Source organism: Cheilinus undulatus, linkage group 10 (genome assembly GCF_018320785.1).
Source record: "Cheilinus undulatus linkage group 10, ASM1832078v1, whole genome shotgun sequence".
Classification (NCBI taxonomy): domain Eukaryota; kingdom Metazoa; phylum Chordata; class Actinopteri; order Labriformes; family Labridae; genus Cheilinus; species Cheilinus undulatus.
This window is the reverse complement of record NC_054874.1, coordinates 32,249,227-32,263,821: the sequence shown is the minus strand read 5'-3', so window position 1 is coordinate 32,263,821 and position 14,595 is coordinate 32,249,227. Positions and strand designations below refer to the sequence as shown.

At 38.5% G+C, this 14,595-nt stretch overlaps 1 protein-coding gene across 2 annotated transcripts in view; it reads right to left on the bottom strand.

The window, feature by feature from the left end:
- mid2 (midline 2) overlaps positions 1-14,595 on the bottom strand; it is a 165,225-nt gene that overhangs the window by 45,161 nt on the left and 105,469 nt on the right. For both annotated transcript variants that reach the window (XM_041797602.1, XM_041797603.1), the window contains 3 exons: positions 3,259-3,407; positions 659-786; positions 339-482 (listed from right to left, as the gene is read on the bottom strand). In XM_041797602.1, coding sequence (XP_041653536.1) covers positions 339-482; positions 659-786; positions 3,259-3,407 — 421 coding nt within the window. The remainder of the gene's footprint in view (positions 1-338; positions 483-658; positions 787-3,258; positions 3,408-14,595) is intronic.

Sequence of the window (14,595 nt, the reverse complement as noted above, 5' to 3'; positions counted from 1 at the left end):
AGAGGAAATCAGACAAACTTTCAGCACAGTTCTTTGCTGTTCAGTAGATAAAGAAATGCTGTCCACTTCAGTTAAACTGCAGCCATAGCTACATCCAGGCAAGATACTACACCAGCCACACCATGCAGCACTACTAAACCACATTCATAGCTACTGCCTCTTCTCCTCAAATGAAGCTGATTGGTCTGCCAATTCTAAGACCGCACTCAATCGTTTCAGAATGGATCGGCTTGATAACCTGGCCAATCCATTAGCTTTGCTAGGTTACAGTTGAAGAGGTATATCTTTATTAAAGTGATTAGTGAGTGTTTAAGATTGTTGGTGTGCTGATAACTCACTGATAAAGTTAGTCTGGCCGGTGTAGATGGTGTACTGCAGCTCGTAGGAAGTGACACTGAACTCATCCTCAGACGTCCAGTGGACAGTAATGGTGTCGTGGGAGGCGGTGCACAGCTCGTCTCTAATGGATGGAGGGTTTGGAGCTACAAACAAAACAAAACAAAAATTAAAAAGCAGGTTGAACATGTTAATCTATCTGCCAATTCCATCACCCACAAAGGACATTTTTATTTCATAAAAAATAAATCATGATTTTTTAAATGAAAGATTATATGATAAACAGTTGCCTCCATCTACATCAGCCTAACAAATCTCTCACCTGTTAGGTAATCTAGGCCCTCCAGAATTTTCTTCTCACGGGAAAAGTCCAGGGCAAAGTTGTCAAATGCCTCATTCAGGTTGACGTCAGGGATGAGTACCTGGGAGGAGGCTGTCGCCATGGCAACTCTTTATTTGGTCATGACATGGGGTCAGGAAAGGAAAAATGTCAGGACAGGGGAAAGGTGAAGGGGTGAGGGAATAGACGAAGGTCAGGATGTCAGATCAAGTGATTAGAGGAAAAGGGCAGTGCAGTCATAGAGGATAAAAGGTGACGAAGAAGGGGAGAAGCACCAGGAGATAAGGCAAGGAGTAGAGATGGATGGTAGAGTGAAAAAGAAACAGAGAGAGAAGTTTGGAAAATAAGGTTAGAAATATTCATGACATTAAGAAGAAGTCTGACAATTTAAACCTTGCACCATATAAAAAAAAACAGAGCTGTGTATTAACCTAGGATCCATCCAATCACAACAGGCTGGACACACCTCGACAAACTGCCTCCATAGTGTGTACAGCTTTGTGGAAATATGCTCCTTCAATTTCTGCTCTGAGCATCAGGGAGCCATCTGTGGCAGGAAGCAGCCTGAACCACAGAGCTGGAAGGGTAACTGAGCAGAGCGCAGAGCAGTGCTAGTGCATAAGACTTTTACTCCACTGTGAGACAGACCAGTCGCTCAATAAACCACCAGGCCAAATGCTGAAAAGACTCAGTATTAGAAAAACAAACCCAACTCTCTGAAAATGGAAGAAAGTGAAGAGCCTGTATAGGGAGGTGGTTTAAAAGGAAAAATGGTAAAGTTAAGAGTTTTAAAGTTGTATTGTCTGTTCTTGTAAATAAAGCTTGTGTGCTGTAACAGGATAGCATGGCTACATCTACAAAAAGATGACATTAATGACTATTTTATAATAAGAGAAAACATGTAAAACATAAAGAAAAATAAAGTGTTTAATAGCTTTAGAGCAACAACGTGTAGGGTGTTTTTGTTCTTTGGCTACCATCAAAGGCCCCAGTTCTCCATAGAAACCTCTGCCATCAGTGAATGAATGTGTGAGTGAATGGGTGTGAATGGGTAGGTGCGACCTGTGGTGTAAAAAGCGTTTTGGGTATTCAGATGACCAGAAAAGCCCTATACAAGCTCAAGTCCATTTACCATTCATTCTAACATATTTTACAGAATTAGGTCTAAAGCTTTTAGTGTGTACCTTTAGTTCCTCATTTTTGATCTTATCAATGCTTTGTTTTTCCCATCTTTACTCTTGAATTTTAACATTTGAACCTTACGTGCTGTGTTTATAGTGTTTCCTCAGTTTGTCAGAACCCCTTTTTATTGAGTCTTTACAGTGGCAGACTCAGGATGTTTGAGGGCAGGAGTAAAGAAACAGATAAAAAGGCACCTGCTGTACATGGCGGGGCACCACGGCACAACAACTTGTCATACATTTACAGGAGTTGGAAATCCAAGCTAGGATTAAATGTTCTTATTATGTGATTATACTGACTACAGCTCTACAGTAAAACAGAAAGTGAATTCTAGACCTTTATTTCTTTGACAAAAAAGAGTTAGGATGGCAGCTTCAGTTTGGAAAAGGACTGCTCTACTGAAACAGTTGTCTCTTGGGAACTTGGGAAGGGAAGGGCAAATTGTCACATTTTCTCCAGTGGAAGGGTACCATAGGGGGTACTTAATCATGCTTTGTCTATTGGAAGGCCACCCTTGAGGGGACCCAGCCATGTTTTACTGACTGGAATGGCACCCTACAGGGTGCTTTGTTATGTTTTGTCCACTGGAAAGGCACCCTGGAAAAGGACTTCATCATATTTCATGAACCATAGGGGCATCAGAGAGGGCACTTTTGCAAAGTGATTCCCACCAGTGCTTTATGATAACATTGTTCTGACCTTGTGCTTGGGTTGGATTGGGGGAAATGGTATTAAATAGTTTCTTATTGATTTGTGTAGATGTAAAGCACTTTTTGCTACATTATTATTGCATGAAAAGTACTACACAAATGAGCTTTGTTTCAGTGACTGATTAATTGATTACTTAAGTCTCTTTTTAAACATAGGTATAAATGCAGGTCTTCTTCTCTCCGAATCCCAGTTTCTTATAATTATTAAATGTTATTCAAATTATGTTAACAGTGGATGACACTATACGTTCATTAGCATTTGAGGCTGTAGAGTTAGATGATTAATTTGAGTTAATGAATAATCACTGTGTCAAGGTCTCTGGTTTAACTGCATGTGTTGGCTCCTTACAGTTGACAGCCAATGTAAAATGCAACCATGCTTAGTGAGGTGATGCTTAGTGAGGATTGCTTTTTGATTTGTTTCAATTGTTCAGACTTTTTCAATGCATTTACTAAGACTGCTTTTTTTTTGCTATAACAGTAACAGTAATGGATTGCTCAACCATGATATCAGCATTTCATTTAATTCATCTATGTTTTAACTGATTTACAAATGTCAAAATGCAGCAGTAAAACTGCAATATTAGAAAGTTCAGTTAACATTGAAAGTTACATTTGTATCCATTTAACTTTTCACTTTGTGGTGAGTTTTTGTGCACAAATTCATGAATGTCAGCATATTTCACCCACCTCTCTGCTACATTTCTGGCAGTCTGGAGGAAGCGGGCGTGGTCGTTCTCCTTCAGGCTCTGTTCAGCCTGTGTGATGAGTGCGCTGGATCGCTCCAGACACTGGCGACAGTTTGCGATCTGCTGAGCCAACTTGCGTAGTTTCATCACCTGGGCAAAAACAAACACACACACATATCACTGTGCTGCAACACAAATTTCTAATTAAAAAACTAACTAAACTTATCAATTTCTGCATTAATAATGAGAACACAGAAATGATATGAAGTCATTAGAACAGAAATATTTCTGGTGCAGTCAAAGACAAGAAACACCTTCTTTTACTGAGCAAGAATTTTTAGCAGCACCTCTTATCAAGACTTCCAATACTCAGACAAAGCAGACTCTGCTGTTATTGATCTTTTAGGCTCATCTCCTGTGACTGAAAATAACTTCCAAATTGCTCATGGCAGCCTAAATCCCCTCATCTGCCCTAATTCTTGGGGAAAACAAAGCGCTTTTGAGCCTCAGAGAAACACTTTTAAATATGGTCCAATGATTTCAGTTTGAGGTACTCCTCATGGTGACTGCCTCTTATACATTTAAATTCTAAACTCTCAGAGATTATAAGTAGTCTTTCCTGCCAAACTGCATTAAAACATGAACACAGAGTTAGACCCTTTAGATGAGTCCTCCTAGCTTAAACTGACAAGCTGCAATAATGCAGTCCATCACTGAGGCTGATTCTTTGAAAGTAGAATATGTGGCATTCCTCTTGTAAATGTAGCGAAAATCAAATAAACTCCACATAAATACAGTGCTGTGCAGAACTTTAAGGAATGTTCAGGTCAATGATTGAGGCTGAAGTAAGGAGTAGATGTAGAGAGTAAACCGTTAGAGGGCACCACTGGGCGGGGAGAAAGATCGACACAACCCTGGTCATTCCCTGGACCCCCACCCCCCTGCTGGGTGGGTTTGTTGTTCTCAGCTCTGTGTTTAAAATGACTGGATGCATCCTTTAGTTGTTGTTTCACTACATGTGCCTCATTAACCATTGGCCCTGTCACCATGTGGGGGAAGAGAGATGGCCCCACCCACTCTATGAGGCTGTAAATAGCAGTGCAATGGAGTATCCTTGTGACACAAAAAAGAGCCAAAAGATTTTCAAAGCATAGAAATTATTTGCTTTGGTCTTAAGCAACAAAATTAATGTGACATTAGTTACATTGATTAGCAAAACTTAAATACATCCTTTACAAATATTTAATTGAGTAATGACTTTTTTTTATCATAAGTGTAATCACACAGGATTTATTGGATTAGTTGTTATCAGCACTGTGTCCACACTGACAGGATTATGCTTCCTTCAGTATGTGTGTGTTACTCAATACCCCGTACCTGTCTCATGCATTTTTGTAAGTGATCTCCTCCCTTCCTAACACTTCTCATCATCGTGGGCAGTGTAACCTTGTAAGAGCACAAAGTATAGAGCCCACAGACTGCAAACCATAGGAAATGTTTGAAAATTCTTATATACCTTTTATAAATATCTATTTGAGTGATGACTTTTCATAAAGAGTGAAATAAAACTCCTTCTGGGTTTGTTGTTCTCAGCTCTATGTCCACATAGGTGTAATGAACCAACAGAAAAAAATATACTACTTTTAACTGCCTCAGACACAAATTAACATGACATTCTTCCCACTGATTGAGCAAAAAATTTATAAACCCTATAAATATGTAGTTGAGTCATGACATTTCATAAAGAGTGAAATTAAACTCCTGGGTTTGTTGAGCTAAGCTCTACATCCACACTGACATTGCAACACTTCCTTAGGTGTTTGTTTCCCTCAGAAGCTCTAACATGTTTCATGAATGCTTTATAAAGGAGCTACTCACTGACTGATAGCTCTGCCATTACTTATGGGCAGCAAGACAGCCCCATCCGCTCTGTGACACAGCATGTAGCTGCACAATGGCATAATAAAAAGAGAACAACAAAACTTCACAACCTGAAGAAACTATTTTCTGGGTCTAAAAAACAAAACTATAAAACTGAATCAACTTTGGGCTGAATACGTTTTACAGAGGCTGCACTCAACTGATAATTAGAGACGTAGTGCCAGTAAGTTGAGGGACAGTGGAGGCGTTGCATCAGAAGATTTACTGCTTACTGTTTTTACTTTACTGTTTGAGAACCACTGGACATCTACTTAAAGTCCTATTAACAGGGCACTAAAACAAACACACTCTTTAGTGATCTTGGAAAAAATATTAAAATTTGCAAGCTGATCAGAGATTTTTTCCACAGTAATCCTTGAGTTTAGTACAATTTATTCAATTCTGAAAACAATAAGAATAGGGCATAATCAAAAAAAACAATAACATTAACATTAAAATCTGCCTATTCTTCAGCCATGTGACTTTTACTAAACAGTCCACTCTTCATCTGACACAAAGATCCAAACAGACACAGAAGAGAGGAACAATAGACAAGAACTTCCCATGAATGCAAATTTAGTCCTGGTAATGTGATTACAGTCTGAGCAATCCCTCTGGCTCTAAATGTTCACTCTGACCTTATAAATATGTGACAACAAGTAGAAGGCCTGAAGTCAAAAGTTTAACCTGCTGCTATCTGATATAATCAGTTTGTTTCTGTTTGTTAAAGATAAATGTTTGTATAAAGGAATAAAAACAGTCAAACCTCAAGAAGATTTGATTAGACTTGTAAAACTGTGCAGAAAAGGCAGAAAATGTGCATAGTTTCATCTCCTCTCTAAAAACCAAGCTGTACATAGAGAGAGCCAGGTTGGTCAGGTCAGCGTAAACATGACTGAGTTCTGTAATGTGATGCTTCCTGTCTGTAATTTTTCAGTGGGTGTAATTTAATTTCAGCAGAGCATAAGGAAGCTCTTCTATGCCTACTTGAAACTAAACTAATCCATTTATCTTCATTACAGCTCATATCCTGATTCCTCAAACGTACTAAGTTTGATGCAGAAAAAACACAGCCTGCTGGTGAGCCTTGAAAGGTAAGACATGGAATAAAAAAGGAGCCGTAATATTGAGTTAAAAGCATCTTGTCGATGATGATTGAAACTGCACTGAACTTCTAAAAGGCAAAGAGAAATCTCTGTCATTTGCAAACAGCTAACCACTTGAATCTCTAAACACTACCTAACAGTAAAGTGAAAAGAAATGTTCAAAATGAGGAGGCTGTTAAAGGATTAGTCATTCGCATGTTTTAGAGTGACATTTTTGCTTGCAGGGCTCAAATTATGCAAATTTGAAATCAGACATAACAGTGGGGGCAGTAGGTGGAAAGGTTGTTAAAAAACTAAAAATTATGAGTATCTAATGTTAAATCACTTTCTAATGCTTAATGCTTGCAAAGATGTAGGATGCATCTTAAGCTGGCTACTTGAACCAAGTCCAGCCTAATGTACTGTTAACATGAACACCATCTGAGCAGACGGTTCACAAGACAGGGAGAGGAGTAAGACAGCTTTTATTCATCAACATACAGTATGCTGCAAACGACATGTCAGAGATGATTACCAATCTGTCCAAGAATAATGAATGAGAAGGTAGGGTCTTTCTGTGTGTGTGTGTCTCATCTTGAGTAAAGCCTGCCTATAAGCAGGAGCTGAAAATAATAATCAATATCTCATCTTGGTTTTCCAATTAAACACATTAGTGGAAATGGAGTTTAAAATGGAAAGTAACATTTAATTTTATTCAACTGTGTAGCATCAAAGAATGTATCAGAGCCAATTAAATCAAAATTGAAAGGGATTGTTTAGTAGTGTTGAAGTGACTCTGTACAACACCAGTTCCAAACAAGTTGGGGCGTTGTGTGAAATATGAATGAAAACAAATAGCAATAATTTGCAAATTTCATAAACTTATATTTGATTCACAACAGAACATAAAGAACATACCAGATGTTGAAACTGAGATATTAATGAAAAAAAAAGCTGATTTTGAATTAGATGGCAGCAACAAAGCTTAAAAAGTAGGGACAGGGCAGCAAAAGGCTGGAAAAGTAAGTGGTATTAATGATGAATCAGCTGGAGAACCATTTTGAAATTAATTTGAAAAAAAAAATCCCAACAGGTCAGGGTTATAAAAAGAGCATTTGAGAGAGGCAGAGTCTTTCAGAAGTAAAGATGGGAAAAGGTTCACTAGTCTATGAAAAACTGCAATTAAAAATTGTGGAACAATTTCAGAAAAAATATTCCTCAATGCAAAATTACAAAGACTTTAAATATTTCACCATCTACTGTACATAATATCATCATGAGATTCAGAGAATTTGGAGAAATCTCTGTGTTCAAAGGGACAAGGCTGGAGGCAGGGCCATCCCTAGGATTGAAAGGCAGGGTGGGCTTAACCCCAAAGGTTGCAGGTAATGCTTGGCATAAAGCGTGCATCAACTTATTTTCTCCACACCTTAAAATGCTTAATTAATTAACTAATTATTAGTTGTAGAGCATTTATCAGGACCTATAATTTGGCTCACTCTCTTTTCATTGGAAGACTGTCCTTTCCTGAGCTTTGAGGAGGTCTTCCTTTTTTCTAATAACAGCCTGAGTGAGTTTATGAGTTGGTATTCAAAGGTCTATATGCTGGAGTGAGTTCATGGAAAAGTTGTTGGAAAACATACCCATTAATGCATTCAGTAAAATAGAAATGTGGTATATAATATCTAAAAATATATAGTTTATAACTCCTCTCTTTCTTCTTTCAGGCTGTTCATGCTTTCCAAATAAAACCAGTTTATTTCTACCAGCCACTGATATTTCTCTGTGTCTGAAGACAGTCTAGACCAGTGGAACTCAATCTTATTCTGCCCAAGAGCCATATTGTCTTAAATGCTTTAGCGAGAGCCACATTCCAAAACCGGGGATGTAAGAAGATCCATAGATCAGCTGATCCATAGTTGAAATAAAATGAAACAGTGAATTGTTGAATTATTGTGTGGTTAAATAGGATTCCTCTTTAGTCCACAGGACTAGCTTTGGACCATCCAGTGCCCTATCAGAGTACAGTTAAACAGCCAACATCTCTGATGATATAGGGTTGCATTGTGGTTTTGGCAGCTTACACATCTGGAAAGACACTCTCCATAATGAAAATATAAAGACCCAGGACAGTTGAGCAGCTAAAATCCAACATTAGATATAAATGGGACACCCCCACCCAGAACTCCAGCCGTGATCTCCTCATTTCCCAGACAATTACAGACTGTTGTTAAAAGAAGAGGGGGTGCTACACAATGGTAAACATGGCGCTGTTTTATTTGGCTAACAGTACTAATAATAACCAGTGCTTTGGTGGGCTGGTATGCACCAGTATGCCGTACTGACTCTTCTAAATTTTGCCCCTTGGCATATCGGGACTTCTTTCAGCTTGTGGAGAGCTTTCTGGCAACTGATGAGAAGAGCCGGCATGCTCTCCTGTCCTCTCCACAGCTTACAGCTTTAATGGAGGATTCATGACAGCCTCAAAATAATCGCATTCCTTTATTTTTCTCTCACTGGGCCATTTTGCTTATAAAACTTTAGTGCTCCACATACTTGTCCCTGTGACTGAGTGCTATGAAACATTCAAAATTTAGCTTATCTTACTTTAACACTCCAAAACACAGGGTTACAGTGGTTTGTTGATTGTGGCTAGCATTAGCAGTGCTAGCACCACTAGCTTGTGGCCCTCCTTGACGGTATATGTCAGTGTTTGCTCACATTGCGCAAGTTGATAGGCCAATTTAATCTGACACAGCTAACACAAAACCTTATCTCTGTTTTCTCAGTCAAAATACTGCCAAACTGTTGTGTGCTATACGATAAAAATGTGCTGGTTTAAATCCAAGTGGTAGAGCATCATAGGCATAGCATTTAGCTTGAACTGCAGAGCTGGTTTATCGCAGGCAGCTGCATCGTAACTTGATATCAATAATTAGTTAAACCAACTAGTAATTTCAGAATAACTTCTATAATTTCAGTAAAACTGTTAACTCAGCTGGTCATTCACATTCCTAGCTGAGACATTTATAAACTCAAAAAGAATTGTGAAAAGTATGAAACCATTTTTAGACTTTAATCAAAAGAGAGAGTGTTTTTGCTTTTTTAACAGAAATCTGAACATAGCTCATGTCTTACTAATTTCAAACAATCCTACTACTGACATGCACTGTTGTAACAAGTCTGACTGAGGCTTTCCTTATGACCCTGGGGTTCCACAGTCAGTGGAGTTCTTTTTTTTTTTACTTATATTTAAATTTCAGCACAAAGAGGCTGTCTATTTTCTGAAGTATTTACATTTGGTTTTAATTTACAAGGTGTTAAAACAGCTGTTTTCAAACTCCAGTCTGGTCAAAAAAATAAGAGAAAGCAGAGAAAAAGTTTACCATGCAACCTTGTGTTAAGCTTCAGTAATTTTTTACTCTGGTCTCTGTGCTATCATATTGTTTGTTTGAATGAAACATAATCAGAAATATTCCATTTTGGGATTTTGAGCTCTACTAAAAGGATTTTGTATTATTTGATCAGGACTAGACTCACTGACTCCCCCTGTTTGCTGTCTTTATGCTCTGCTAAGGTAACCAGCAGATGGCTGCAGCTTTATAGTACTGCAATAGTGTTAATCTTGTCGTTTAACTCGCCACAAATAGAGCAAGAAAACACTCTCAAATTGCCAGACTTTGAATTATCATGATTGTCTGTTACCTTTAAATCAGAACATCTTCTCTGTCTTTCTAATAGTCTTGTGTTGCAAAGCAGGTGCAGTGCCGGGTTTATAATATAAGGTAGGCCCTTGAGTTTTGGATGGGCCTATCAACATAAAAACTTGAACTGTTCCCCTTCCAATAAGAAAAATATGTTTTATTGCTAACGTTTTTGAGAACATGCTTAATGTTTGTAAAATTTGCCTGTGAGGGGGACAGCTTTTTGTTTACATGACTACTAACAAGTCTTATTAATTTATTGGCACTGTTAAGGCATGCTGTTTTAAATGCAAAAATATTTTTCTGTTCATTTTCTGCTTCTTATTATGATGAAGTACTATTTAATATTAATCACCAAAAGAGAGAGCGAGAAGGGGAGAGAAAGAGAGAGAGTGCCAGTGGGTAAAGAGCAGCTAACGGCTGTGTCAGTCTGATCTTTGATCACACAAAGTTTGATTTTGGCTTTTAAGATAATTTAAAGACGTTTAGATCAGACAGGAATGTTCAGCACTAACTCTTGTCTTTTCCTTTTGGTTTTGTTTATTTTGTCATTAATAAAACTTTAATCCAGTTATGAAAATCAAATGCGACTCTCAGCAGGTGCAGTGTTAGTCGTCACTGTGGATTAGACTGATGAAAGAGAGGTGGTGATAAAACCTTGAGACGTTTTCTGACTCAAACCTGTTGAGACTTTGGTCTCTCTCCCTCACCCGTAGCCCTCTCTCTGTCCGTCCTAGATCATCTACGGCTCAGCTGAGAAATGTGTGCATGCATGAGCCCACCTGTGCTAGTTTTACAAGCACTGGCAGTGTAATATGGCTTGACATGATTGCTTATGACTTCTCTCCTGATAGCTGCATAATCATTTGCATGTTTTAGAGGGAAAGCTATACTTTAGGTTTAAAATAGAATCCAAATAGCTTTATAATATAAAAGTAAAAAAAGGCTGTCCTGCTTTTTCCTCTGAGAGAGATGCACCAGGTAGAGATGTATTCATACCTCACAACTAAATTACAAACTGATACAAATCTGGACAATATTTATAATATGAATACATTTACACATTTCAAGCCTTCTCTATTTAGCTGTAGCAGTAGCTGAGACATGAGTCATGGTAGAAGCAAGTGAAATACTCAAGGTTTCAAAGAGGGGTGTTTAAGTGAGGTGAGCAGGTTAAGGTCAGGACTAAAACAGTTTCAAATGATACAAAAAAAAAAATGAAAGACATGAGTAGTAAAACCAGCATGATACAGCACAAGAAGTGTAGCCACACTACAAAGGGCAAACACCTGAAACAGACTATAGACTGATTTGAAGCGGATTTAAAATTATGCTTGCCATAACGCATTTAGAGGGCCATAAAGAGGCCATGTGTGTTGGTGTTTTAGGAACTGTGGTCGAGATAAAAAAACTTTATCATTAGAAATCAACCTTTCTAAAATGTGGTGAAACTCATACCAGGTGATAAAAGTTGAGTAAATTCTGTGTCTTTTAAAGCTCTGTGTGCCAAAAAACAAACTAAACCTCTGTTTAATATAACAGAGTTGAACCAACTGTGTTATACATGTATTTATTTGGATGTTTCAAATTTGACTATTATTTTAAACAAAACTTTCAAAGGTATTTTTGTAAGATATCAGTCCCACTTGTTATGTAGAGAAAATATGCTGTCTTAAAGTATATGTAACTACACAACCTCAATATTTAGAATTTTAATATAATTATGAATTAAAAATCAGATGTATTCCCTTTCACTTTGATCCTATGTCTTTCTAGAAATGAGAAAACCATAGAAAATAGGGATAATATGTAGTTGTGAACCCAGTATAGTGATATGTCTTGTATCGTGACTTGAGTGTATTGCTACATCCCTATGTTTGGCAAATAAAAATAAATGTAATTATGAATTCATGGTACAAATTGTGATGCTCAGGTTCATATGCAATAAGTGTCATGTTTGTTCAAACCTTTTGACCTAAGGTCCAAGACTAATTTGCTCTTTGGCTGGAGATGTCAGGCTAGCCAATGTCCAATAGCCTTAACCTGTGGATGCCTATGATTACAATTATTCCTCATAGATCAAACACATCTGAGGTTGATAAAGGGAGGCAGGAAAGATTAGGATATGAACAGAGCACATTAAAACACTCACACAGCAGAGCATGGGAGCAGTGAGCTCGTTTGTTTGTACAGGGAGAGATTAGGCATGACTGCTGAGCCTCCTTAGAGAAACACAGAGCTTGTTAGGGTGAGATGAGGGGGGAAGAAAATGGAAGCACCTAGCACAGCCCCGGCATGATCAAACCTGTATAATCCTGTTATTCTGTGGCAGAGTTACCTCAAAGTATTTTACTTTCTGACACTATGCTACACACGAAAAACAGCAGTAGGATGTTGCAATGCTGGAAACTAGCTATGTTTATGTGATCTATGTTGCTCTCCCTTCCTCTCATCTCCTCTTATAATAGATTTTTTTCTTTTAGTAATTCCTCAAATTTCATTTCCTTCACCTCTCTTGACCCTTAAAGAGCCTTCAATATTAACACATCACCTGCAGGCTGACATCAATCAAGCACTCCTCTGGTGCATTTCACTCTCTAGCCTTCTACCAGACAGCCTTTTACAGAGCCAGACTCTCAGGAGAAGCAGCCTTGTTCTTTGTCTGCAATCAGTGTGGACACACTCCGACACACTCTCTTACCTTCTCTAACAAACACACACCTTGTTCAGACCTTGTGTTCAGTGTTTGGAAATCTTTTATGTCTGGCAGAGCTCTGTTTGTTGCAGGCTCAGAGGTCTTCCACAAAAAGTTAAAACTTCACCTCTGGGAGGGTGAAATTCAGACTTACCTCTGTCCTGACACCCTAGGTTCTCATTGGGAGACATACAACCAGAAGAAAAACCCAGGTTGTACAGCAGGTCCAGTAGTCTCAGAACAGGCTTTTCTGCAATCTCTATTTTTCTACATACTATATCCAGAGTGCTCTTTCTCTCTTAGAGCATCCATAGGTTGTGTATTTGGTTTGGTTGTGTAAATGGGCAAATACAAAGACAGCCTTAAAACAGTTAGGGACTAGGAATATTTTCTCCCCATGTCTTGCTTGATTTCCTAACACATGTCCAATATACAGTATGTCTATGACAGAACTGTTAACATGAGCTGGGTTTGCAAAATTGCTTTTGCTTCTTTGAGAGAGATTTACCAGTTTGAGTAAATATACATGACAGAAATTCACTATAAATACTCACTTTTTTCTGTTTTAGATGTAGCACAACAAATGGGCAGTAAAACTGTATACTATCCCAGGGTGTTTAAAAAAAAATAGCCAGAGTATCTTACTACTATAATTGGGGAGTTGTCTGTATGTATGTATGTATGTATGTATGTATGTATGGATGGATGGATGTCTTGACTTGCAAACCTCCCTATTGCTCCAATTGTCATTCATACCTCTCAGAGGACTTCTTAGGTATACTGGGTCGAAACTGGAAGCATGACAACATCATAAAACTGTATAGATTTTGTATAAAACTCCAAAATTGTGTTTTTTACGCTTCACGTTGGCCCCCCTCAGGTCCCCATTCACAGATACGGCTGATGTGCTGACGTACAGTAGCGTATTGCGTCACTTCCTTAGTACAGCTGCTCTTTACCTTTGTCAACCACCATTACACACCTGAAGATGGAGAAGATGCTGTGTTTTCTTACAGTTAATTTCTGTTACTCTTTCTACTTCTCATCACAACTGTTTCATACCTGTTGTGCGTTTATGCGGACATATACTTAACAAGAAGCACCCTCGCGGTTTAGCTGCTTTTCTCTTAGCCTCCCTATCACAAGCCTAGCTTAGCCTCTGCTTCTGTGTCTGCCTGGGGCAGCTCGCTGTGCCAGACATTCAAATTCTCCCCATCCTGCTTTACTGATAATGCTACATCTATGGAGGACAGGGTAACGCTTTTGGAAATGTGGCTCCACGCCACTGAATCCAAACCTTTATTCTCTGCTCTTGCTAGCCAGCCCCCTGTATCCGGGACCAGCCAGGTTTCAACCAGATTTTCCCCACTCAGCGACACAGCTGCTGAGAATGAAGCTGATGGAGTCATGGATGGATCTACTTTTCCGCATCCTGTAGCTGCTTACAAACACATGAGATGTCTCCTACATTTAAGCACCGCCTATTAACCACAATATCATTTACACAACCTTCTACACAGAAGTAACACAATTTACCACATGATGACTTGGGATGGGGATCAATACCCAGGTCTATAAGAACCCGGTTCTGTATTTTTCAAAAACCTGGAAATCAATAACATTTTGGCTTATTGATACTGCTTTGATTGATACTCTCACAGGGTCAGTGACATAACTTTATTTCAAGACATACCTGGTGTAAAAACATAAATAAGTTATTGCAAGGAGGGAAAAAAGACTAAAAGCACATCAGTATTGTGCATCACATTAAATCAGAATGTGGTCCCTTCAACTGTCGGCTTCAGGAAGAAAGACTTTGCCCGCGCTGGGAGTAATAGGCAGTCATAACCTCTTCAACTGCTCCAAGACAGTTTTCTTCTTCATGTGCTCAGATAACAGTACTCCCAAACTTTGCAACAAGTCCTGATTGTTAA